Raw genomic sequence first — 27,008 nt, forward strand, 5'->3', positions numbered from 1 at the left:
CTGCCAACAGAGCACTATGCCAGCAACTGTTCCACAAGATGGAGATGCACCATTGGCCAGCACAGCAGGTACCTGCAGGTAAAGTCCTTCAGCTAGTGGACCTCAATTATAAGATTGTGCCTTTAATGTAACGTATTATTTTCTCAGTGGCTAACTGGAGCCACCCAGGTGTCTTAATTGTTTTAAATGGTCATTGTCATGGTTTTTATGTTTTTAAGTTGGTAGATTTGTTTCAATCTGCTCCTAATATAATTTGCCACATTTGTAATTGGATTTGTTGTTTTTCAAAGATTAATGCAAGTTCCCTTGAGTACTACAATACAATGGTCCTATATAAACTAACTAAATAAATAAATGTATATAAAAATAGTGTAATAAGTGTAATAAATGTTTTTAACAAAAGTCTAAGTACATTAAACCTCTATTAAAAGACTTATTATTTTCATGGATCTATACATCTCTCCTTATAACTTGTTTGCCCTAGATCTGATCAAAATCATTTTTCCTTTATAAAAGTTCCTCTAAAGTTTCTGATTTTAATACAGTTAAAATTTTAACAAACATTTTGTTGTCTTCATTGCATTATGCTTAGTACTGTAAGTATTATTCACTGCAAAGGTCCTGGTGTGCCTGTTAATTTATAACAATAAATAAAAATACAATAAAGTACTCTCTGTGAGAGAACATCTACAAAGAATTGTACATGGCTTTTATACATAGGATTTGAACACAACTTCATTTTAAAATAATATTTTCTAATAATGATTCGTTCCCAATGCATTGGTTGAAATCAGTGGCAATTGTTTCCCTGTAACATGCTTAGGACTGACATTCTGCTAGTCTGTCTATATTATAAGAATAGTTATCTCAGCTACTGGATGGTCAAGAGACAATCTGGTAAACCTGATCCCATAAATTAAAAAGGCATCTTTGTGCAAGGCATGGGGGTAAGTGATAGATCGAAGAGAAGTCTTTGAATTAGCTATATTTTTAAAAGTTCTGTTCCTTTCTAACATATAGGTGCTTGGAAATCCATTTGTTGTATCGGCTGCCCAGTAATGAGTTAACTCCCTGCTATTTGAACCCTCAAAGAGCTAAGGCTGAACCCTGCAGCCTGACTAGTATCAAAAGAACAAAAGAATATGTGGGAAGACATTTGTGTGAGGAATTCCTATAGCTGACCCCAAGTTATGTGCCCCACTATTTGAACCTAATTCACATCTTCAAATACACCACTCAGCAATTTAGTTGCAAGATAAAAAGGACATTTGTTGCTTGCTTTGAATAACCTTTGTGGTTTAGGATTTTCTTTCCTGTCACTAGATTCCTTTAGGTTCAGTTTGAAGACTGTAGGTACAAGGCTGAATTTTGATCCAGATTATTTGTTAACTCTCATTGTCCTTAAGTGATTTTGGCCAACATTTCAGCTATTCTTCAGACATAGGTGACATTGTACTGAATGTCAATTTTTTAATGTATAAATGAGAAACTCACTGTGATGCATTATATAGGAACACAGTCATGTGTAAGCTACTCCACATATAGTGAGGTCCCACTAGCCTGCTCTTTCAGGTATATTCAAGTCCCACACATAAAAGCCATACAGTATTCTTTGTAGATAGTCCTTTGAGGAGTACAGCTCCTTCAAGACAGTTGGCTGGGAAAGAAAAGCAACAATGGAAATGCCATATGTGCTGGATTCATTCATGATCAAACTCCAAAATAATTAAAGAAGATAAGGTTCTATATACAGCTAGAAGCGCATTGCAGATTAATTTTAATTAACAGAAATGGACTGAAATGTCCACAAAGAAGTTGTCCAATAGAATTTGTAAGTTGCATATCTGTTGTTGTTGTTGTTTAAAAAGGTTATAAGTTAAAGTCCACATCCCAAAATATTTATACCCGTGAGTACTAGTTATTCAGATTTACACAACTTTCCTCCAACCAAAAAATTGTACCCAATGCTAAACAGTTTTATTATTAACCTGTAATCAATCAGATACTTCTAGACCTGATTGCATGTGTAATTACCTTTTGTCAGATACAATTTGCCTGATAAACATGTCAGAGCACTTGCTGCTTAGTCTGTTTCAACAGGTAAATGCTGCCTTTCCACAGCCTCCGGGCATAATTAACAGAGGGGGGAAAAGGCTGTTATAAAAACACACAGAAGCTGATTCACTGAGCCAGGAGTTCACAGCATGCAACCTGCCAAGGCCTATTTCATGGCCCTCCATGCTTGCCTGAGCACTTATTGAGTTCCAGCCTGCTGTGACAGGGCAGTGGTGGCAAGCTCTGAAGGACGACAATGTTTGATGGGGTGGGGGGTGGGATTTCCACATGAACTTCAGGAAGGGACAGGAGTAGGGCTCTAATGAATTCTTTGAAAGAATGGATGATAATATCAGCTAGTCCCCCTCTAGAAGCAAAGGAAGCACATGTTAAAGCAGAACCATTTTCAAGGGGCAGAAAGCATGTATGTTTGGCACTCCAATCCTAAACTCAGGTACTTGTAAAAATATGCACACCCATTCCCCTCTGTGTTCGTTAATGGGGCGTGATTTTCAGCCGCTTAACTTAACATATTAAAAGAGGATAAAAATTGCCCATTAGTTGTGGGGTGAATCCATCCTTTGCATGCAAAAGGGAGGTGCACGTTCAGGGGTAACTAAATGCACACCAAAGTTGAGATCCAAGGTGCACTTTTATTTGGAAACAAGCTCCATTAAAATAAATGGGGCTTACTTGCAGTGCTCAGGGATAAGCATGCTGTTTTCCTTGGCAGATAACCGGGACTCATCAGGGTAGGGAAGATTTGGGCCTCAGCCCAACAAAGCTTGTAAAAGTGTATAGCCCTGCACTATGGGGAGCGAGGAAAGAAATCCCTACCTGACCTCTGGATAACCCAAACAGGAGATTAGCCCATTTCCAAGCAAAGTAAGTTGTCACACTGTTAGGCCAATTGCTTCTATTGACATTTTGCATAAACATCTTACACAGGATGACCAGAAAGGACTGTTATGCCATTAACGTCTCCCCCCCTCTTTTTCGCTCTTCTTTCTTTCTTTCTTTTTTAATACCTAAGCTTTTACAGAATAAAGGCCTTTCTGAATTAGGGATAACAAAAGGGTCAAAAGGTCACAAACATTCTTTTAAGTAGGTACAAATCTAGAAAGTTTAAATTCATTGGAAAGTGCAAATTAGAACTTTTTTTTAAAAAAAGTACAAAACTCGGCACATACCCTAGATTGTTGAAAGAACCCATCAATTCAGCTTACTTTAACTTCGATGACATGAATACTTATGTCAAAAACTTTAGGTTACCGTAGACTGCATTTTTATTATTTACTTTAAAATATTCAAAGCTATTCACATACTCTTTTAAAAAAAGGAAAAAGGAAAAGGCCAAATTGCTCCACTTGCTTAACGGAACAGATAAGTTGTCAACCATTCATGAAGTACTGGCCCCTACACATAAAATGTTAAAAAATAAATCAAACCAAAAGATAGCATTAAAAAATAAAAGAAAACCCCGATCACTAACACAGCGGTATAGTGTGCTGCATAAGACACACAGAATATTTTATAATCTTGTTAGTTTTATTTTGGCTTTGATCAGAGATGGAAACAATCTCTTTTTAATAGTATGAAAGCCTCCCGCTGGGAACTGCAGATTACAGCTAATTGCTAAATTCTTTGAAATTCAGCTATAATTGATTGTGACCTTCTTAATTAAAAACCTAAAAGGCTGGCCAACGTTTCCTCCTAAAGTAACCCCTGCTAAAGTAACATATGCAATTGTGAACTATGTTCGCTATGAGACTTGATGTCTTTATATGCAAGACAATTTTATATTTTTTTGGCCAACAACGAATATGGCTAGCATCCTTGCTTTAATCAGAAAACATTTCAGAGCCATTACATACAGAATTTGACAGAGAATTGAATATAGGATTACTGCTGTCTCAAACACGGCACAACACAAACCCATTCAAAACTGTAGAAACCAGTAGCACTCAAGTAAAAGAGTCTTTCAACTACCTGTTGAGCCCTGTAGGTTTAGATTGCTAAATGTTTCCGAATATTTATACACCATTTACTAACCAAGGTTCTTGAGGCATCAACAAAAACAGAGATGGGTTACTAGAGAGGGGCAAAGACATTCATAAGATTTCAGATGTTCCAGCTGCTGTTCTGCACTGGAAGCTCTGGGTCACTGCAGATCTCAGAGGAAATGGCTGCTGTAGCAGACAGATGTTAGTCTAGGGGTAGGGAACCTCAGGTCCAGGGTATTTGGCTCTCCAAACCTCTCTATCTGGCCCTTGGGATACTTCCCCAGGGCATATTCCCCACTGGTTTTGCTTATGCAAAAACACATCTGTTAACCTGAATGCCTTATGACAGGTGTGGAGAGCTTCTGGTCCTCCAGATGTTGCCAAACTCAAACTCCTATCATCCCTGGCCAATGGCTGTACTTACTCCGGCTGGTGGATGTTCAGCAACATGTGGAGGGCTAAAGTTTCCCCATTCCTGCCTTAGAAGGAAGGGCAGGCAAGAAATGTAAATGAGTAAAAGGAACGAGTCCCTCCCTCTCCAAAGGAACAGGTCTATCGAATGATGAAGATAATGTTTTAGAAACAGGGAGAAAGGGGGTATGTGTGTTCTGTCCAGTTTCTTCATTGTTTCTTTATGTAAGTTCAGATACATCAGTCTTACTAAAATCCAGATATTCTCCCTGACAATATATAATTTATAACAAGGACAAATTGTTCCTATGCATAAAGCACAACTTACACAATGTTAATTTGGGTGAGATACGTCAAATGTATCAGGAGGGATGTATTTTCAAAGATATATTTCATCAGACTTTGTAGTTTCATCTTAAATGTCAATAGAGTCTTAAACTGATCTACTAAACACTGTGAGGTACATTAGCTATAAATATGAGAACAGGACAATCACATTAACAGGAATGCATTTTTTAAAAAAAAAATTCAATAGTAAAATCTATTTAGATACTGCAAAGGGCAAGGATAAAGTCTGAACATTAATAATAGATTGCCCTTACTTTCCTTTTAAGATATGTACATCTGTTTCAAATTGACATCCTTAAGTGAAGATATTAGCTGTCACTATAATGGGGATATAATCTCTCACACATTTGTAAGTGTATATAAATACATAAACTCAGGGGTTATGACAGCTGAACCACAGGGAATTGTTCTGCTCTGAAAAAGTCAAAAGTTATTTGGGTTCATACTAATCCTTAACAACCTAAATTCCCCCAAAGGGCAGAGTGCTTTCTTTAAATCTAGACCTTGAGGTAAATTCTGAGAGATGCCTGGTCTTGTTATATTATTTACTGCTAATTCCTTAGGACTTCAAATGAACTAAGGACCGTATGCAGGGGGGGGGGGGGAGAATGCAGGATGTTAGGTAGGAATTGTGCAAACAAGGCGGTTGCTCTGCTAGAATACCCAGAAAATATTTTGATGCTACAACTTTTGCTAATCCTGTTTTAGAAGTCAAGCATTATTATTTTTTTCTAAAGAAAGGTCATAGAAAGTCGCAAGGTTGATAAAATCGAGTAAGGCAGGCACCACTTATGCTATAGCAACCCTGAATACAAACACAAAGAAACATTGTTTAATTGTAGTGCCTCCTTTCTCATCATTAAAGAATAAGCTGGACCGGTGGCAAAAGAACTGTCTTTTTGAGTTTACAGCTTGAAAAGGAGCCGTCTGGCAGACAGTTTTCAAAGGGCAAGGGGTCTGGACAAGTTGTTTCTGTGTAGCCCGTTAGCCTGTACACAGAGTCCTTTTGCACAAAGCAACAAAACAATTTTAGAGGTAAAAGTTGGTTGGATTAGTAGTGTTTTAGGTCACCATTTTGCAGAACTTACAACACAATGTTTAAAACAGTGCATGGACAAATTCCAAACATATTTCACTCTCCACTCATCAGAAGAGTTGCAATAATCCACAACTGTTGGGGAGGGGAAATGTTGCTGCAAAGTCACATCTTTATTTAATTTTGTGTTAATTAACACGATTTATATCCCTTTGCTGTTTTGTTTGACAAATAAATGGGGAATGTAACAAACTGGGGTTTAAACAAATTGCTGGGAAAACCACAGACAGTGCAATCCTATACATGTCGACTTAGAAGGACGTCCTATTGAGTTCCACAATATTTACTCCCAGGTAAAAGTAGATATAGGATTCCAGCCCCAAAAACATCAGGTTTAAGCTTCAAATGCTCATTTGGAATATTGTGCCTGCAATAGTATGGACACTTGACAGGGACTAAATCCTGATGAATTCAACAGGGCTTACTTCCAGGTAGACATTATAGGCTTTACACTGTAACAGTTTCACATACACACACACACACACACACAGAGCCAACAACTCAACATAAGCTTTGCCTGTAAAAAACTTAATGAAAGAAATGGGTTCTTTCACAACATGGATGCCTGATGCTTGGTCCTCACACTGGAGTTGCTGTGGCCTATTGGTGGCCATGTGAATTGCAACGTGACAACAGCATTACAATTTTATTATATAGTTGTAAACCACTTAGAAGACATTTGGGCATATACACAGTATATAAATAAAAAGAAATAAAGTAATAATAAAAAGTAACTTTTGAAACTACAATGTTTTATTGAAGCAGTTCCTACAATGTATCAAATTATTAACACTTTGACCAAACCTATTTGATTGCAGGCTTGCAAGCAGCATTAAAAACCTCAGTGACTAATGGTAATACCTCCAAAACTACTGAATATTAAGCACATGCATCATTTACAAAATGATTTCTCATGACAGAATTTTCATTCAATATCATCCTTCAACCATAACGTCTCCCTCAAAAGAATAGTGCTCTTCAGATGATACCGAAACACATTATTTTGGGGCAACCAATAACTTCTTTTCAGCATGTGTGTTGAGAAACCAATGACAAATGATCACACCAACATGTAGGTTCACCCTCAAAATTGTCAAAAGAATTAGTACAACAGATCTGTGGGGATGGGTGGTTTTTCCTCAGCTCTTACTCTGTAGTTTGCTCAGTGTCATTTTTGTTTGTTTTTTCATGCTTTGTTATTATTATTTTTCCACATTTATTCAGTCTGTTTTCAGTATAGTAACAAAACAAAACAAAAAGGTAGCAAACAGTAGTTAGTTTTCTTTATTTATTAAATTTCTATCCTGCTCTTTCTTCCAAAGGAGCCCAAGACAGCAAACAGTTATTCATTCACTCATTCATCCTTTATTGGCATAATGAGGCAAACATCAATGTGGTGTTTTTTGTTTTTAAAGGCAGTCACTGGAGTTGGGTCTCCAGGGTTTCAGCCAATGAACTCTCCCAGCCCCACCTGAAGATGCCAGGGATTGAACATCTACAGCAAAGTAGATGGCTTTATTACTTAGTCAAAGCTCTTCTGATAACAATAAAAAATGAAACAAAAACATGTAAACAAACAAACCAACAAACCACATACCCTCACAGTCAACAACTTCAAGATTACCATTCAGCCATCAAAAGCCTGGGTAAACAGGAATGTTTATAAGTTGCTCCTAAACATTAATAATGAGAAGGACAGATATAGGCCAATGCCAACTGGGCGGCACTCAGGGATGACACCACCAACAGTGCCTCCCTTGCTCATTGTAAGGCCCAAGATGGTTGAGACTGCTTTATAAAGAACTTGGGCCCAGAGCCCTTTAGCTTACAGTACAGTACAGTACAGTACAGTACAGTAAGCCTGCAACTTACAGGCATTTAGGTAAGTTGCAATCCCACTTGCCATTGCACCCATTGTGTTTTGACTACACACCATTTTGGCTTTAAGCACCATCCCCAGAACGTTGCTATACTAACGTTTCGGACCCAGTAGCCGCTTGCTGTGCTTTCAGGACTGGTGACACAAAGTCCTATCAGGCTGCTCCACTTAACAACCCACCAGCTAGGTTCTGCAACTAGCTGCTGTCTCTGGGCTGCCTTCAAGAGCTGCCCCACACAGAGCACATTACAGCGCTCCAGACGGGAGGTCACCAAAATGTGGACAACTGGGGCTAGGCTATCCTAGTCCATGAACAGCCATAGCTGGTGAACCAGCCTAAACTGGTCGTAAGCACTCCCAACCACACAGAAGTCACTTGAGACTCCAGTAACTTTAGTAAGTGAAGCAGCATAAGCGGACAGTAGAGACTGTTATTTTCCAGCACCACTAATAGCAAACCTTGAATTAGGAACACTAAAACTTGATAGCATGAGTAGCCAGCTGGCACTAGATTGAATTCAGTGGCCATTAAGCCCAGTACGAGTGGTTTGAGAAAGAACAGGGATTCAGCACATCTGGTATTTAGTAAGTCCTGGCAATTCCTCTGAGGCATCTTGTGCTGACTGATATACCAAAGCACTGAAACCAGATGTTTTGACACACTGTAGTCTTCCCTACAATCTATGGCAGATACAGAAAGCCTCTCCAGAAGGCGGGTGAAGTGCTAAGATCCAACAGTTTCCAAGGCAATGAACCTGAGTGACAGGGAAAGGTGACCCGGTATGAGGGGAACTGCAATCTCCCTGAGGTAGAAGGGCTTGCCAGCCAACATGACTTCCATCTTATCATGATTGGGTTGGGTTGGATTTCTCCTGTGCAGCTCACAATTGCAGTTCAGTTACTTGGTAACCACTGTCACTATAGGAACTTTGTCTGGAGAAGAGCCATCAGTAAATATTGATAGGGTGGATCCCTGCAGATACTATGCAAGAGGTCCGTGGAATCTCTTTGCTTCCACCTTTAGAAACAAAAAGGAACACTCAGGTGCGCAGTCGTGACAGGCTGTGTTCCATTAATACATTCAGGTGAACAAATGCTTGAAAAATAGCATGCAAACTTAATGGCTATAAATTTTAAATGGTTAAATTGTAAGATTGAATTGCTACTTTTCACTCTAGAACTCTGTATCTGCTGTCTTCCCGATGCAGTACATTCTCAAAATATGTAAATGACACTTCCATATACAGGTAGTTGATTATTTTAATTTCCCCATATCTTTCCAATATTGACTTCATGAATGAGTTGCCTTTGGCATCCTGTCAGCTAAAGCTATAGGGATTGATAAATTCAGTTATTTTTGCTTTTGTTGAACTGTGCCAAAAAGAGAAAGATTTTGCCCTCACAATGGAGAGATAATTTCTTTCCCTCATTCAAGCCTGCTGCGATTTAAGGGGGAAAACACACATCACTTATGACCTGCCTCTACTTTGAAATAGCATCCATTCCTGGCAAGTAATCCTTTGGTAGATTCTTGTGTTCCCTAAAACCATATTATTCTAACCCACTATTGATGGACTCCATCCATTATCACTTGGAAGTAGTGTTAATCCCTCAGTAATTAACACCTTCATTAAAGTAATTTGAGCTCAAAAGAAGTTTAAGGTGTATTATTGGCTTAGTTAAATTAAGCTTACTGGGAATAATTTCTACGTCATTTGAACTTTCAGCTCTTTTCAGTTGAGTATTTCTAGTTTGTACATTATTCTGGGTTTATCTGAAAGTGGGTCTAGCTACACAGAACAAGTTCCATTAATTGTAAGCTTAGAATGCTTCCAATTACAGGAAGTATCTATGATTTAGGCTGCTCCCCAAGCTTATTAGAAGAGCAATGAGATGCAAGTCAGCAAGAATGCAAAAATAGAGACCAAACTTTATATTGGACAAAGGAAACAGAGTTGATCTTATCTTCTGCACCTTTAAGCAAAGTATATAGCACAGTATCCGACAGCAAATTACTTCTTAAATTGGAAAACAAGCATATCAGTATAAGTATAAGATGGGCAAATGGGGGGGGGCATGAAGTTTAGAAGCCAAGGCAGAAACCCCCTCAGAGCAACCAGTAGCCAAAGCCATTAACCAATACATAGAATCATAGAACTGCAGAGTTGGAAGGGAGCCTGAAGATCATCTAGTTCAACCCCCTGCAATGCAGCTATATCCATATGGAAATTGAACCTGCAACCTTGGTGTTATCAGCACCATGCTCTAACCAACTGAGCTATCCATTGACTATGAGAGAGCCTGTGTGGTGTAGTGGTTAAGAGCGGTAGACTCGTAATCTGGTGAACCGGGTTCGCGTCTCCGCTCCTCCACATGCAGCTGCTGGGTGACCTTGGGCCAGTCACACTTCTTTGAAGTCTCTCAGCCCCACTCACCTCACAGAGTGTTTGTTGTGGGGGAGGAAGGGAAAGGAGAATGTTAGCCGCTTTGAGACTCCTTCGGGTAGTGATAAAGCGGGATATCAAATCCAAATCCAAACTATCAGTACAAAGACCACAGTATCTGGCAAGCATGTGAATGCTTAGGCAGTGAGCTATTTAGCATGTTTCAGCATGTGTTAATATTTCTATTCAACATTAGAATTACACGACGGAATGCACCTACAAAAATGTACACTTGTTCATAACCTTTCGGCCCTCTGATAAACAGTTGGGACTGGATTTCACAAAGCCACTGTACCTTTTTCTCACATTAGCTACCCCGAAGAGGAGTGTACATCATACTGAGTGAATGGATAACAGGTCTTAACCGCAGCTGTTTTGAACAGCTTCTAGAACCCAGTATGGCCAAGGGGATAATAATTGGTCCTTGATGCCAAATACCTGGCTACTTAAGGAAATCCTGCTAGAATCTCTAGAAGGACAGCAGATGGGTAAGAACATAAGAAAATAAGAAGAGATTTTCTGAGCCTGCATAATCTGGTTTACCACAGTGGCCAAGCTCAAGAACACTGCATGAGGGCAATAGCTTTCTCCCGCTGTTGAGAGGCATTCTGCCTGTGATATTGGAGGTGTCGTGATGGCCATTTGCTTCATTGATAGCCTTATCCTTCATTAACTAGTCTAAACCTCTTTTAAAGTCAACTAAGTTGGACCATCCCCATCACATCTTGTGGGACAGCAAATTCCACAGTTTAACTATGTTAAGTAGCACTTCCCTTTTGTTTATCCTCACTCTTTCAGCTTCAGTTGATGATCCCAATGGCTTCTAGTATTGTGAGGGAGGCAAACTTGTTTCTGTCCAGTTTTTCCACACCACAGATAACTTCATAAACCTCTATCATGTCCCCTCACCTTTTACTCCCCTTTTTCTACGTTAAAAAGTCCTGACCATTGTAATCTCTGAAGAGTTGCCTCAGTCTCCTAATCATTTTGGTTGCCAGTAATTTCCTGCACCTCTTTTTTTTAAACGTGTTGTTACCTTGGGCACTTCCCAGTCTTCAGGTAGGAAGGCCAATCTATGGGACAATATATGCTTTTTTTAATGTTAGGTCAACTATTTTACATTTGAGTTGAGCAGGAGTTTGACAGTCACAGGTAGGTCCATTTGTGGCCTTCTAGCTCTGAACATCTAGGATTTAGTGTATGTGTGGCACCAACAACAATTATACCAGCCTTCTCCTTCTAACACCTATTTGCATAATCACAGTTTCCAATCCTGGCAAGCAATTCCTATGAATTTCAGTCTATTAAAATCGAAGGCCTGCCTACCAAATCAATTGATTGTGCTATATAGCCTTTTGGTCACTTTTGGATATTTAAGGAACCAGGCTTTGAAAAACAAAGAATTGTGCATCTCTGTACATCAAGTTATAAATCACAAGTCACTCAGCACTGGGTTCAGTTGTGCAGCACTAGATCATTTTAGACCCTGGACTTAATGGTTTTATAGAGATTCCCCCTTTAGAGTACCAGAATGTTACCAGTTGTGAAGCATACAATTTTCTTTCCCTCCCACCACACAACCAACATTCCATGCTATCCAACTGTTTTGACATTCCTAATCTGTTTCAGCAGAAAAAACAACAACAGCAGCACACTTTTAAAAAACAGAGTTGGCAAATTCACAACACTGAGTATGTGCAGTTTCATATTATAAAAATTCACTTAAAACTTGCTACCATAGCTACAGGAACAAAATGGTGTTTGCTTCTGCCTCCCTGATACTAAAATACATTTACTTAGGAATAAGGACCATTTGGTTGTAGAAAAGAATAACTGATTTTTCCATCATCCAATCCCACCCATACAAACAACTCTGGGCAAAGTATTTATTTAGGATGCATATATATATATATACACACACACACACACACACACACACACACACACATACATATATACACACAAAAGTTTGCAATCAATAGCTCAAGAAGGCTTTATCTGTGGATTTCTGCAAGAATATGTCTGGAACTAGAACAACTTTGCAATAGTCATTCCATAAGGAATTACCAATTAATTTTTACTTCTCACTTTAGTCGTTCTAGATCAGCTATGGAGGAATATATTCGGTGCAACAGTTAAATTATTATTACAGCAGGTTGCTGGGGGCAAAGGAGCATGTTTCATGTGGTTCTTTAGAGGCAGCCATTTTTATTTTTGGATGCTTGCCCCAGTTTTCAGCCACTATGAGGCCCTTGTCCACTCTGACAAAATTTCTAAATGAAAATAGCATGCAAAATGGCATGCAAAACAACAGTGTCAGTCAGCTGTGCTAGCTGGTGCTGATGGGAGTTGTAGTCTAAAACACTTGGAGGGCACCCAGTTAGCAAAAGGCTGATATAGGTAGTCATGTATGTTACAGCACATACATCAGCTGTTTCATGCTATTTCCTAGGCAGAAGTGCTATCTACATCAAGCCTGAAACAGCCTTGAACGTGTCTTCAAAGCACCAAAATTTACAGTTAAGTGCAGTGCGTGCTACGTTTATTAATTTGTGTCAGAAATAATCAGCAAAGGCTACCCCACGCTCCTACTAATCTTGCCCGTTGCCATGAAATCACACAGAAAAGAGTAAGCTGTTGTTGAGATAACTGGCTTCCATTAGTAAGCATGTGATTGGCAGGACGATAAAGTCTTTTCCCTCACAGGTCAGCTACTTTTTAAAAAGAGGGCAACCCTGCTGATCCATCTTTTAGCTACAGTCTCTCACTGAGTCCCAATTCTCTTGCCTTTTAGCTTTGATATGGTTCAAGCTTTCCCCCTTGTATCAGCCCCTACCTGTCATCAGCTCCTCTGTACCAAACAGCAAATATCAGGAGTTTGACCTCAGGGCACAGTCCGGGTGGGCAGGTAAAACCTGACCACTGGACCCACTTCCTTATCTTTCATATCCTGCAATTCATGAAACAGTATCGAATTCAAACTAAAAAACAGAAGCATGACCTCTTTCTGAAAAAGGCTCTGTTGCCTTTCTAAGTATGCTTGAAAAGAACTGTCATTTGGCCTATTAAGAAAGAAATGGATCATAAATAGAAGGGAGAGGAAGAGTGTTAAATCCTTACTAAAAGCTAAACGTTGCTCTTTGTAAGGTTTGACATCACTGCAATGAGCCGCTAGTAGATGAGGAAGAAAACAAAAAGGGACTGATCTTCATTTACGTTCTGGATTCAGAAGCAAAGCAAAAATGATTGCAATGAATTGTATTAAAATACTTGTTGCTTAAATACCTGGAAGGCATTCCACTTTTAACACATAATGGTGCACCTGGAACTCTGAATGGCAGATATAGGAAACCTAATGAAAATATTATGTCATACTTAGGAGAGACACAACTGAGTTCAGCTTTTTCTTACGTAAAACTAGGATTTATCATAATGGTCTACCTTCACTGGGTAGTTGTGAAAATGAATTGGGTAATGATTTTAAAGCAAACAATAGACTAGTTATGTAAAAGAGATTACTAATAACAATAAAAATTAGAAATCCTATGATGTGAGGAAATGCAAAAGGTGCACCCCACAAAAGCTAAATTAAGGAGAATATATATATATAATTTTCATTTCCCTCTCCTCATAAGGCCCTACTAGAATCATGCAGTCTCAAATATGATTTCAGCCTAAAGGAAAAGATCGACAAGAGATTATATTCTACAGAATAAAATGTTGCTTTTAATGATGATGCATGATAACTCTAGCCTTAAACATGTTTAAAAAACAAACAAACCCATACGAAAGCCATCATTTGAACTTACTTACCACTTAACTATTTCACATAGCACCACACAGAAATATGGGTCAAGGTTGTACTCATTATGAGATCAGCATATATTAAAACAGCCTTTTCATTCAAATTTACAACTCTGCAAATACATAATAATTCAACCTCACATTCTGACAACTGAATAGCTATACCCTTTTGCTTGTTACACGTGAAGTAGTGGGATAGTCATTTCCCCAAATTTCCCAAAATGTCAGAGGGGTAGTCGTGCTATGTCTGTTGCAACAAATCAAGAGTCTTGCCGGACCAACAAACACATTTATGGCATAAGCATCTGATGATGTGGCTCAGGAGCACCAGGGTTTCCCCAGCCTGGCTTCCTGCAGCGGCATCTTGCTTCTCCCAAGCCACCCTCTAGCGAACCTACAGAGCAGCATGCAATGCAGCCGGGGATGGAGGGTCAACAAGTCATTGTGTGAGTGGACTTCCTGTCATCTGCTAACACATAGGGTTGCTTGGACTATGACTCAAAGGCTTGGTGTTCAGTAAAATGTGACCATTAACAGGCATACAAATAAAGTCTTACTTGTCTGAGGTCGATGAATGCTAACTGTAAGGTTTCTCCGTGGAACCCAGGTACAGGCTCAGAGCTGGCGAACACTGTAATAACAATAACAATAAATCTTTTCAATCAAGAATCCAGAATTTCTTTTCACTATAATATGGATACCAAGCACTGGGATGTTGACATTTTTAAGATCAATGATCTGGAAACACACCTTCATTGGCATATTCTCCCAACATTTCACCTCTGTCCTACAGTGCAGAATTCCTGTGTCCCAAATAGCACGAAAAGGAGGCAGCTTTTCTTTGTTTTGCATGGTGAATTTATCAGAAAAGGCTTTCAAAATTATTATCAGTTCCAAAGCTGTCAGCATCTAATTTTGTCATTATAGCATTTGCTCTATAAAATCTTCTTAGCCTAACCAGAGGCAGCACCCTGCCTGCCCAATCACTTCCACCACTAGCAGAATATCCCCTTCTCGCCAAATTTTGGAGGGAGGAGAGGCGTTCTGGTGTGCCACACTGCCGCTCATTTTCTCGGACCTGGGGCAGAGAAGATGAGCAGGAACACATTGCAGAATGCCCCTTCACTCAACAGCTGTGGCAAGGGGAGAGGCATTGTGGCAGCAGTGGAAGGTGGGGTGGCATGGCTGAAGGAAGGCAGTGGCACATTCCCATTTCACTTCCGGTGGCAAAATGGGATGGTTAGTCCCTAAGCCTAACCATGGTAGAAGACTGACAGTAAGAAGGGAGGGAGCATAAAGATCCAAACAGGCAGAATAATCTAAGCAGAGTTACAGAAAAGATAGAACGTTGTGTTTATGCCTTTAACAAGTTGTTCATAATGGAATTCAAAAGAGTGTAAAAGCTATGTAAGAAGACCATACATTAAAATGCAAACCATACAGAAGCTGAGCAATTACAGTGGTACCTCTGGTTATGTACTTAATTTGTTCTGAAGGTCTGTTCTTAACCTGAAACTGTTCTTAACCTGAAGCACCACTTTAGCTAATGTGACCTCCTGCTGCTGCCGTGCCGCCGCACAATTTCTGTTCTCATCCTGAAGCAAAGTTCTTAACCTGAGGTACTATTTCTGGGTTAGCGGAGTCTGTAACCTGAAGCGTATGTAACCTGAGGTACCACTGTAGTATGCAGGCTATGTTATAGACCAGGTAAAGGGAATAAGCAGACAAGCTGCAGTATGCCCATTTTTACATGACAGTCCTAACTATGCCACTTGAAAATCAGTTCCATTGATTTCCAATGGATCTTACTTTCAAGAAACATGGTGTAGACTCAGGTATTTGAATTTAAATGTGCTTCATCCAAATGTAATAAAATTTTATTATTTGAGGCTTCACAGTAAGCATTGCTTTTATGTCATAGTTACAAACAGATCTCCCTGTTTTATCCATATTTGGAGTTGATCCAGTTCAATCTGAGACAGAGTCCCCAAACTCAGAGGTATCTCCATAAGACATGTCCATAAGACAAGTTTATGTATCTCTGTCTCTCTCTCTCTCTCTCTCTCTCTCTCTCTCACACACACACACACACAGAGAGAGAGAGAAAGAGAACAAGTGCATTTGTCCATAGCATCCCAAGCAATTTCTATCGGTTAATCAGACCCTGACCGAGTATTGATAGATGTTCTTCATGGTCTAAAGCAAGCCCTTGGTGCATGTGTATAATGGAGACACTGTCTAAATACATTGGGCACCTGCTTTAGCCAAGATCTAGGCAAGGGCAGCAATATCAAAGGGGGGCTACTTTAGGTGAGTCTATGGAGTATGGGATTGATTTTCCTCACAGACCACCGCTGAGTTTCAAATATAGTCTGCCACATGGAATAAGGTAGTGGGATTCAAGAAAATCAATTCTACACCCTTATGGTTCATGGTTTGGTTCCAAGGAAAAAATATCACATCAAGGATTCTCTAATTATTCCAATGGGTTTTCACATACACATAGATGTCACTGCTATTATGCTACCAGAACTCGCCTCTTTAGCAAAGGGCTCAACCTTTGAGGAATTGTCCACTACACTGTGGTTTGTTCAGCACCAGGTTAAGAAGCTGGCTTTTTCAGTAGGCTGTTGGTCAGTGTTTTGTTTTGTTTTTTTACTTGTCTGGCTTCTGACTGTAACCTGAATATTGTAAACTATTTGTAATTTTATTCTGCTGCTATGTTTTCTGATATATCACTTGGTTGAGGAATAATGATCAGCTGTCATGTTTATGATACAGTTGCATGGTCCACTTCAGCTTGTGAGACAAAAGGAAAAACTGAATTCGCTGTAGCAAGCTGCAGTATCACATCTAGGATATTACCTCCCTGCAAAGCTGCCATTCAGAAGTTCAGAATGACAAAATGAGTGTTAGCCTAAAACATGAACATCTGCTGCTAAAGTGAACACATAATCTATGAATCACTTTGAATGGTTTTAAAGGCAGAAAGCAGTTTACACATTTCTTAAAGAAAATAGCCACCACACTGCATGTGTGGATTTGTTAAGTTATAATGCTATACCTTAAACCAACAGAAAGCCTTGCCCATATTGTTTGGTCTGCTAAGACATCCCTATGATACGAAAACCAGGAATGTTGCAGAGGACACTAAGTGATGCTTCACATTCAGTTCACATGGCATTCTGGTAACTGGCCAGGTCTATCATCCTATGTAAACTAAGACTGCATTGTGTAATACTTCCAAAACTCTCCTGTGGTTGCACCTTGCAGGGAAAGGTTTGGGAACTGTGCATAAGCTGCCTTTTAGACAACTTCTACTAGTTGTCTCGCTGGACATTTCAGTGATGCATAATGGTGAAATCTGGTAGCAGCTAGAATGCCGAAAGTCAATTAACAATTCCAAAAGGTTTCTGTATCAGATGCGAGAGTGCTCATGGAATCACATCTTGGTATATTGGCTACTTCCTTTTTCCCCATCATCTAATCGCATACAGTAGCAAGACACTTCCTAGTGTAAATGGCACTGTCACCAAGTACCAAGCTCAAAATGTTGACCCAGGAGGGGCGAAGCTGAAGGGAGTGGGTGGTAAGATCATAAATCACAGCTGGCACAGTGATTCGTGGAATGTGCCAATGGCACAGCTTGTGAAAGAAATGTCAGAAAGAAAGCAAATTCAGCACATTCTAGAGAGAGTGTGTGTGTGTGTGTGTGTGTGTGTGTGTGTGTGTAGCACACCCGTTAAGCAAGGCTGCCTGTGTTTTAGTTGAATTTTTCAGGGAACAGCTCAAGTTTACAAATGTTGAATCACCTATTTTGAACTTCTGGAAGTGAACTTAGACCTTCTTTTTAATACCTTAAGTAATGAGTCAGTAACACTTGTATGAGTGACCTGAAACAATGACATTTCCTACCAAGCAAAGATTCCCGCTGAATTTGAAGCAAGAGCATATTTTACTTGTGAAGTTAGGTCCTACCATCCTCACTCTTCATTACTATTTTTTCCTTTAAAATAGTATCAAAGCACTTGCTTTAATATAGCCAGTAACAGCTGACTGACTTATCTTACTAAACATGTTCCAGTATTAAAGTCATGGTTTTACTTTCTCCTTCCAGTACAGTATAATCTGTAGACCCAAGGTTACATTTTTCTACAATAATATAAATATTATAAGGTTGGAAGGAACTCAAAGCCATTATAGATAGGTAGCAGTGTTGGTCTGCCATAGTCAAAACAAAATAAAAAAATTCCTTCCAGTAGCACCTTAAAGACCAACTAAGTTAGTTCTTGGTATGAGCTTTCGTGTGCATGCACACTTCTTCAGATACCTCAGGTATCTGAAGAAGTGTGCATGCACACGAAAGCTCATACCAAGAACTAACTTAGTTGGTCTTTAAGGTGCTACTGGAAGGAATTTTTTTATTTTGTTTTGTCAAAGCCATTATGTAACGGTTCCTACCACACAAAATATTCTGTAACAGATGCATCGCAACAGATGCCGAACCACTATGTTATGAAAAACAAAAAACCCACAATGATCTCTTAGTTGGTTAAAAATGTCAAACAGGAAATGTGGGGGGGGGTTTACAAACTGAGCAAATTTAATATAGCTTTATAAAACAGATTAAGGACATTTTAGTATATGAGAAGCGAAGAGTTGGTTTTACTGCAATTCATGGCAGCCAAAAATGGAAATGTCCAGTTGTTTGCTTAAAATCATTTTTTCATTAGTTTTTATTACAGATTTTATTTTGTGTTACAAAACAAACAAATAACAAGAGAAAAATACAATGGAGGGTGAGAGAGATGGGGGCAGGGCATTGTGTGATTACAATTTTGAAGAACTGAGATTCCCTATTCCATTTGTTCCACTGCTGAATTAGTATAATATATTAATAAACTTTTTAAATGTTAAGACCTCTCAATTGGTTCTTTTAGAGTTCTGTTGAAAAGAAACTCATCAGAACAGTTTCTGAAAGACAAATACTAACAAATTTAAAATGAATGGCAAATAAAACTCTCTTTTTTCAGTTGCTTAAGTTTCAAGTGATTTACAGACTGATCCTAAGACTTTCTCTTTTAGGAATTAAATACTATCAGAAGATATTGCCTACAACTGCAAATGTTAGAACCTATAATGTTTTGACTGCAGTTCAGAGGAAAAACCAACACATATTAGTGTAAATGTTAATAAGGATTTTAAATGGTTACAAATCTATTAAGTTACTCTCTCTTATTCCAATGAATTAAACTACTAGCCTTCTAGAAGGTATCCAACCAATGTTGTGAACTTCAGATGAAGGGTGGCATACAAATTTAATAAACAAACAACTCTTGAACCATTGCTTGAATAAACAGAAAGATCTCATTAATCCCCAGTTTCCACATTTATTTATTACAGTAATGCACATATAATGGATATTTACATCCTCCCGCTAAACAAAAATGAGTGTCTCATAACTCATAGCTCAGGCTCTCATACTTACATTCACACTGTATGACATCTAAATTAAACTGCTGAATGGCTCCCATGCTAATTTGTTTTAAATCATTATCCAACAGCATCTGCATCAGGGAAGTTGACAGATGCTGGCAAGCTGACATACAAGCAGTCTGCGCCACTTTTCCCTATTAAAAAAAAAGGCAAGAAGTTGTAAGAATAGGTAAGTATGTTTTGTCAGAATGGTCATTTTCTCCCACATTTACAAAGCCCAAGAACAAACAGACAGTAAATGCTACATCTTCCTGTTGTACAGTAATTTTTTAAAATTCTGTTTACGAATAGTAGCTTTATTTAGAATAGTATTTTCAAACGACAATGTTAATATGTAAACACACAACTGAAACCAACAAGTTATATACATTCAGCAACACACATCATAAAACAGGTTTACAGAAAACACTTGCCTTAACACTATTAAAATGGATTTCCTGGAATGCTACACATTTCAAGCTTGACAATTCAAATATTCCCTTCTCTATCTATGCACCTATACATCTGGGAGAACGATAATTCTAAAAATAATTAATCTATGAAGTCATATGAAGCCCTCTGCTGTTCAAGTATACATACATGTTTCATGGTAAACATTTCTGCTCCAGTAATTATAGCATAAATGTCAGTGCCAGTGATAGAAAAGGCAGGTTAAACACGCCAACACAACAGCTTATACACATTTCCAGAGAAGCAAGTCTCATTTATTTTAATGGGAATTATTTCTAAATAAGTGGCTGGATCAAAGCACAGGTATGAATTCTAATCTAATCAGAAGGAATAGTTAAAGAATTTTAACAAAAGTTACTACTAACATTTTAGGGCTCCTCCTCATTTCTAAATTAAATACGTTGGAAAATATAAGAATTTGCTTTAATACTTTGGTAATTTGTGAGTTTAAACACTAGTATGCTCGACTGTGTAATCCCGTGCATGTTTACTCAGAAGTAAATCCCCTGGGTTCAATCAGGTTTACTCTTAGGTAAGAATCACTGGGTTGCATCTTAAGACTGCAGTCTTACACATCTGGAAGTACGCCCTATTGAATACAATAGGATTTACTTCTCTGGAAACATGCACAGAATTGCGCTATATAATAAGAATGATGCCATTCCTAAATAAAGCATTAAATTGCATTATATGTCCAGGTTCGTGTGTAACGCTAGGCCATACTGAAGGTAATGTCAGTAAGCCAAGAACAAACCATTGCATTTTTTTCACTAACAAACCACAGTAATAGGGGCATAGTTCACATGTAATGCTAATCATAGTTTATTAACAAAGGCTTACTTAAACCATGGTTTGATGTTACATGCAAACCAGGCCTCTATCTTGTTGCGTACCAAACATACTGATTCAAAAGGAGAAAAATAGAAGAGAAAGTAAGTTTCTTTGGTTTCTATAGGCAGGTTAAGCTGCTCATTATAGATTTGAACTATGACTTAAAGTTTAAGGTTATTTGGGGCAGATAACCTACTTAGCATCTGTATGTGTTCAGCTACCTTTAGAACCAAACAGACAGAAAAAGACTCAATTTTGAAAATTCTCCTATTTTTGGTTTGTATTTATTATTACTGGATACTAAAGTATATGTTCTGTTCATGGTCCATGACACATCCTCTTTGGTGGACATTTAAAAACTGAAAGCTTTTATGAAACTAACATTTGGCAGGTACAAACCAAGTGTCAACAGAAAAAGAAATAAATGAACACACACCGGAACATGCTTGAAATGTCTGAAACCCAGCAGTGACCAGACTGGGGGACATGCAGTTCTAATTCCCCAAATGGAACAATATCAATATGAATGGGGGGAAAGGAGAGAATTGGGGCGGGGAGAAGGAAAGAAGAATCAATGGGCTTAATTCAATTATGATGTAGCTGATTTAAGATACTTGATGGAAATAACATTTTGATTTAATGAAGCAACTGCATTTTGATTTAATGCAGCACCCCATCAAATCAGCTCCATGTCCTATTTTACATAATTTTTTGGATGCCACTGTAATGTAGTAACAGTAAGCATATGAGTGAAGTTATCAAAAAGCATAACATCCAATTAAATCCAAAATGCAATTATATTATGGACTATATTGTTATACAAATACTCCATTTCACATTTCTCACCAAACCTATGCATTCAGTTGTTTAAAATTGGTTACAATAGTACTGGAGCACAAGGTAATGGTTACAATACACAGCATGATAATTTGTGTGGCTTTTTAAGAGTTAGGTTTCATACAGATACATTAAATGTTTGTTATAATGGTAGACAAATGCTAACCCCCTAAAATGAATTTTTAAAATTGCTTTCAACTATGCACTCGGACTACAGGCTTATTGCTCTCATGGCACAGTCCAAAAAAAAAAGCAGAAGAGGGAAAAGGAACATGTTATAACCATTTGAGATCATGTAGGTTTTCATTTTGGACCAAGATAAAGAAGCCAAGTCTAAACATTTGAACTTTTAACTGTAAGTCAGAGGTACCTGAATCTGTTTTTTACTGCTCAGTTTACCAGTAACTTTTAAATTGTTGTAAGTATACAGGTCTTCCAAATTAAAAATGCACAAAACTGGCAAATGAGGGTGGGTTAAAAGGAGGTATTTGTTCAAATTCATCTTGAACAAGTGAGCTCATGTCTCTAGACTTAACAGGGCAGTTTGAAGCATCTTTTGCTACCCAACGCTTTCAATTTCTTACATGTAAGAAACTATAACATTATTGCACTGATTCTGAATGAATGTTCATCATTGGCCTTAAAAATCATCCTTAATCATCAGCATTGGATCCCTGTTTGATGCTCTTACATCCATTATGTATATTTAACTTAAGGGGGGGAAACGGTTTTATTTTGGTTCCCTACAATTACTACTACCCAACAACTACTAACACCTTTGTCTTGATTCATCAATTACAGCTATCCATATTTTGTATACCATCACGGCAAAGTTCAAGAAATAAGTATTCTCTTACATTAAAAAAGAAACCACCAATAACACCTGCTAGAAGATAGGACACCTTCAGCTTACCCACCCGTCACATTTGCTGAAATACAAGTTTGGGAGAAAAAGAAAACCCTTAGACAAACGTCTTAGATTTCAAAGGAACTTGTAAAAGAGAATCTGCTGACATGTTAAATCCTTTCTGTAGTATCCGAAAGCTTTTCTCTTAAGAACAATTGCTGTAAAGAGACATTTGGCTCCTAGGAAATTCCCAAAGGGTCAGCCATATGCATCCTTCTTGCATGGCACCTTCACGGTGCTGCTTTCTAGACTCATAGCTAGCTGTCTCAAAAGCAGCTTTCATCATTCAGTAGTGTGTCAGTCAATATGATTTATGGACTGCATTCAACAAAGTCAAAGCATATAGGATGAGAAATATGACTACAATCTGCTAATTTGTTTTGTATTGAGCCACTTAAGAGTCAAAGACCTGATGTCAGACTGAGACCGGCAACACAATTAACCAGCCGGTGACAGATTCATCCATCCTCCCTGCCAGGCTATGCCAATCAAGGACAGCATGAGATGACATTTGGAAGAATCAGTAAGAAACTCCATTCTCTAAGTAGCCTACGTGGGCTTTTGATTGACAGTTTTTGAATATAGCTTGTGGAGCGCCACCACCCTTTATCCAATAGCTCCTCGCTGCAAGCTGTGAAATAAGGCTTTTACTGCCAATCAAGGGAACAATAAAACACAATCCACAATCCCCCAAGCAAACAGGGAACAACAAGACTTGTCTGTTACATCTGAAAGTCTAGCTTCATAATTAGTTTAACAATATTAAATCACACATTAAGCAGAAGCTTTCTTTTCAATGTATCGAATCTAAAGGCTAACTCACATATTTAAGAATGCTAAATCAAGTATTCTCCTGATAGCAAGAATTGAATCTTCCTGTTGATCTAATAGCAGCACTAAATTACCCCTTCTCATAAAAATATCAGAAACAACAACAACAATCATAATAATAGATGTGTTTACAACTGTGTCTCTTAAAAACTGATCTAAAAGGCATGCTGGGAATATTTGCAATTTCTATAACACAGAAGCAATTGATTAAGATGGTCAAACTAACATCCACATGGCAATAGCTGCTAAGAAAGTAATTAGGATGCTTTATACAAGAACATCATAGGCAAATATGCTAGCAGCTTTTTAGGATCATGGTACATGACTGTGATCTTAAAACAAAGGTCTGAATTCTGTGATAATGGTTTCTGAATATATGTTATGAACATAAAGACTCTTGGAAAGGCTTAGTTATCAGACAAACTTTAACCATTTTCATTCCACCAATATCTAATTTTGCCAGTGATTTTTTATATATAATTGTTGAGGGGAAAACAGCATATCCCACATTTTTTTCAGAATATTAAAAGTCTGTTTTAGACCACACAATAATTGGATTACGTTAACTCAGTTGTTCACCTCATTTGTGTTACCTCCACCATTGCTAACAGTTAAATTAAAGCATCTGCAAATGTTTTTTTCTGAGGAACTCCAAGGTGAAAGCAAACACATAACAGCAAAATCCTTAGCAGAGCTAGGGGAAGCCAAATGGCTCTGGAAAGATAAGGCCAATTAGCTCTTAGCAAATCAAGGTGACTGTAAGTTTTACTTGAGAAAATGGATAAGGCTGCTAGGAAATCAGTTGAAGATCAGTTTCTAACTCCAGCATATTGACTTCCTCTGCAATGCTGGGCAAACCACCCAATTTCTTTTTTCTTAGTGGAGAAATTATAAATAAACAATCTAATAATACTTTCACATTCTTCATCTCCCCATCTGAAACCCCATAGAGCCACTGCAAGTCAATGTAGTTCTGAGCTAGGTAGACCAGTGGCTTGATGCAGTACAAAGCAATTCCCTATGTTCATAACTATCACCAGTACAGCTGGAAGGTGGTTATAAGTAAGCCTGGACATCTTCCATACATTAATCCTGGTGCATGTGATCATGGGGACTGTAGTTCATGACAGCTTATGCTATAACGCCTTTCTGTAGTCTATAAGGTAAAAGAAGACTCGTTTTCATTGCAACAGACTAACATGACTAAGTCACTGGAAAATTTGCATCCCTTCAGTGCCTCTATCTGCTGTTTTAGAGATGGGTCTCAATATCCAGGAAACACATTAGTGTCAGAGGGCATTTTTCCAGTTGTACTCTCTAAGCAAGTTAGGACACACACTGCATTCTTTCTACATGTTTAAAATGTACAGAAATTAAAACAGGGGCAGGGATTGGGGAGGAATAGATTTGCATGAGCAACTGAATAAAATTTGAATCAAACAACAGAAGCAACGACTTAGAAGCACACTTTTTCAACTAGATTGAAGATCATGAATGGTAAGAATTATCAATACGTGACTGAAGGATAAATATTCCGTTGAGCTGGATATAAGGTTTCAAACTATACTCCACATACCAATATGCTATTTTACAGAGAGACAACCAAATGCAGCTTTGCAACATGCTTTAATGGTGAATATGCATTGAAATAAAATACATGTGTATGCTTCAGACAAGTGAAGCTTTATGATGTATAACTGGGATCTGCTCATGTTATAGTTTTCATGCATGAAGCAGCCCTGACCAGCAAATGAAATATTGTGTTATCTAGAGATAACTGGAGAAGGCATGGCTGCCATATGGTAGCCATTTGGGGGACTGCTTTGCACTTAGGACATCAGATTTCCTTATGGCTGCCATCATGACTGTCAGCCAGAATTACCTTTCATGTTATCAATACTTTCATGAGCTTTTTACCCTGGCATTATCTGCAACAATATCTTTAAGCATTTTTATTGTCCTCTAAATTTGTCTTCAGAAAGTCAGATATCCCAGTGGAATGAGTTGATCCCTTGCAACTATTTATGCTTATAGCACAACACGCGTGGAACTAACATGATCATCATATCTTGTTTGTTGCATACTTTTTCTACCGAAGTGTTGATGCAAAATCATTATAAAGTAGGGAAAGTGTCCTGTGGGTAAATGAGTAGAACACAATTCTGCATCAGCCTTTTAAAAAAATAATAAAGGACGAAGCTTTCCAATCGCTAGCAAATCTGAAAGTAGCAGTTATTCATTATAATGCAAATATTTATGTTGGACCAAAGTAAACTACTCAAAATGAGTCGGTGACCTGAAAATAATTGGGGCATGAATCTTTTAAAGCAATCCATCATCTTTTAAGAAATACATTTGGGTGCAGACATTCTCCTCACTTCAAAAAGTATGTTTTTGAAAGAGACTGTCTAAAACTTTCACCAGCTCTTTATTCTCAGCCACTATCTAGCCATTTTAACCTTATTTCGTATGCACATCCCCATAGCTGCATTCTGACACCTGACCTCCCATCCAAGAGGTCTTATGGTCTCCTTTGAATGATCTCATTTCAGATGCAACACATGCCCTATCATGTTTCTATGAGGCTTTAAAAGGTTCCTTCTGCCTTGATGTCCAAAAACCAAGATTAGTCTTCAACTTGGATTCTGCATGCAACTACACAATTTAGTATAGAGTCAGATCGGTATAAATAGAGGGGTTTTAAATAAAGTCACTCAGAATTGAAGCAATAAGCCTGCAGGCAGTTCATAGTTTAAATTTTCCATGTGCATGCTTTTTCTTCAGCTTGCATCTACTTACCGACATAGCTGCATGGTCATTGTTGTTATTCTGAGAAGGAAACCAGTAAGGCAATCAAAACAAAACAAAAAATAAAAATGCACTGTCAACATTAAATTGCATTTGGTAGCAGTCAGAGGGGGTAGGGGAGGGCTCTTGAGAAAATAGACTTTCTTTCCTGAAGATGGGAATGGTTCGAAATTATTATTTGAGATTGATCTGCCATGGTTCAGCCAAATTAGTCTTCTGTTTGCAGCTGTAAGAGCCAAATAGACACAATTTTTAAGTGATATTCTGAAAGTGTAATGAATTAATACACAGCACAGTGCTAGAAGCCAGAGAAATAAAATATCCTGCATAAGCAGTATTTTCCGGCAGACAGGCTGGGTAGATTTCGTTTCAAGTGCTATTTGAAGAGCTTTGGGAACGTATAATTTCAAAACTCCTTGGATTAATCCAAATCTCTGCAGATGGTCTACTACTGTGTACTGGGGCTTCTGGGATGCCCCTTTATAGCAGCAGCAGATCCCTGTAACACCCCTTGCCCCGGCAAAACGTTGTTCTCCAAGATCAGTGCTTCTCCAGAGCAGCATCCCTTGAGTCATGAGAAGCCACTGACAGAAGGAAGCATCAACCCTTGTCTGTGTGAATGGAGAAGTGCTTTCAGCTCACACATGGGGGAAATGTTACATCGCAGCCATCATCAATCTGTTATTTTGCTACTTTGCTAAAAATATGTGTAAGGAATAGTAACAGACAGTGTTTAAAAATAAATACATCCATCCGTTAAATGGATCAGAAATGTAAAAAGGCTTGTTTTCAGTACAAATACAAAAAA

General features: G+C 38.3%; 1 protein-coding gene across 14 annotated transcripts in view; it reads right to left on the reverse strand.

Annotated features, from left to right (window-relative positions):
* Positions 1–27,008, reverse strand: part of EXOC6 (exocyst complex component 6) — a gene marked incomplete at its 3' end in the record, with an annotated part of 98,324 nt that overhangs the window by 15,983 nt on the left and 55,333 nt on the right. For 7 of the 14 annotated variants that reach the window (XM_081863214.1, XM_081863208.1, XM_081863207.1 and 4 more), the window contains exons 19-20: positions 19,529–19,670; positions 14,598–14,671 (exon numbers count right to left, since the gene is read on the reverse strand). In XM_081863214.1, coding sequence (XP_081719340.1) covers positions 14,598–14,671; positions 19,529–19,670 — 216 coding nt within the window. Of the gene's footprint in view, positions 1–14,597; positions 14,672–19,528; positions 19,671–22,559; positions 22,584–26,191; positions 26,222–27,008 lie in introns of those variants that run through there. The other 7 variants (XM_081863211.1, XM_081863209.1, XM_081863212.1 and 4 more) reach the window with 2 other exon arrangements.

This window comes from Podarcis erhardii (assembly GCF_964252035.2).
Source record: "Podarcis erhardii genome assembly, chromosome: 5".
NCBI classification, from domain to species: Eukaryota; Metazoa; Chordata; class Lepidosauria; order Squamata; family Lacertidae; genus Podarcis; species Podarcis erhardii.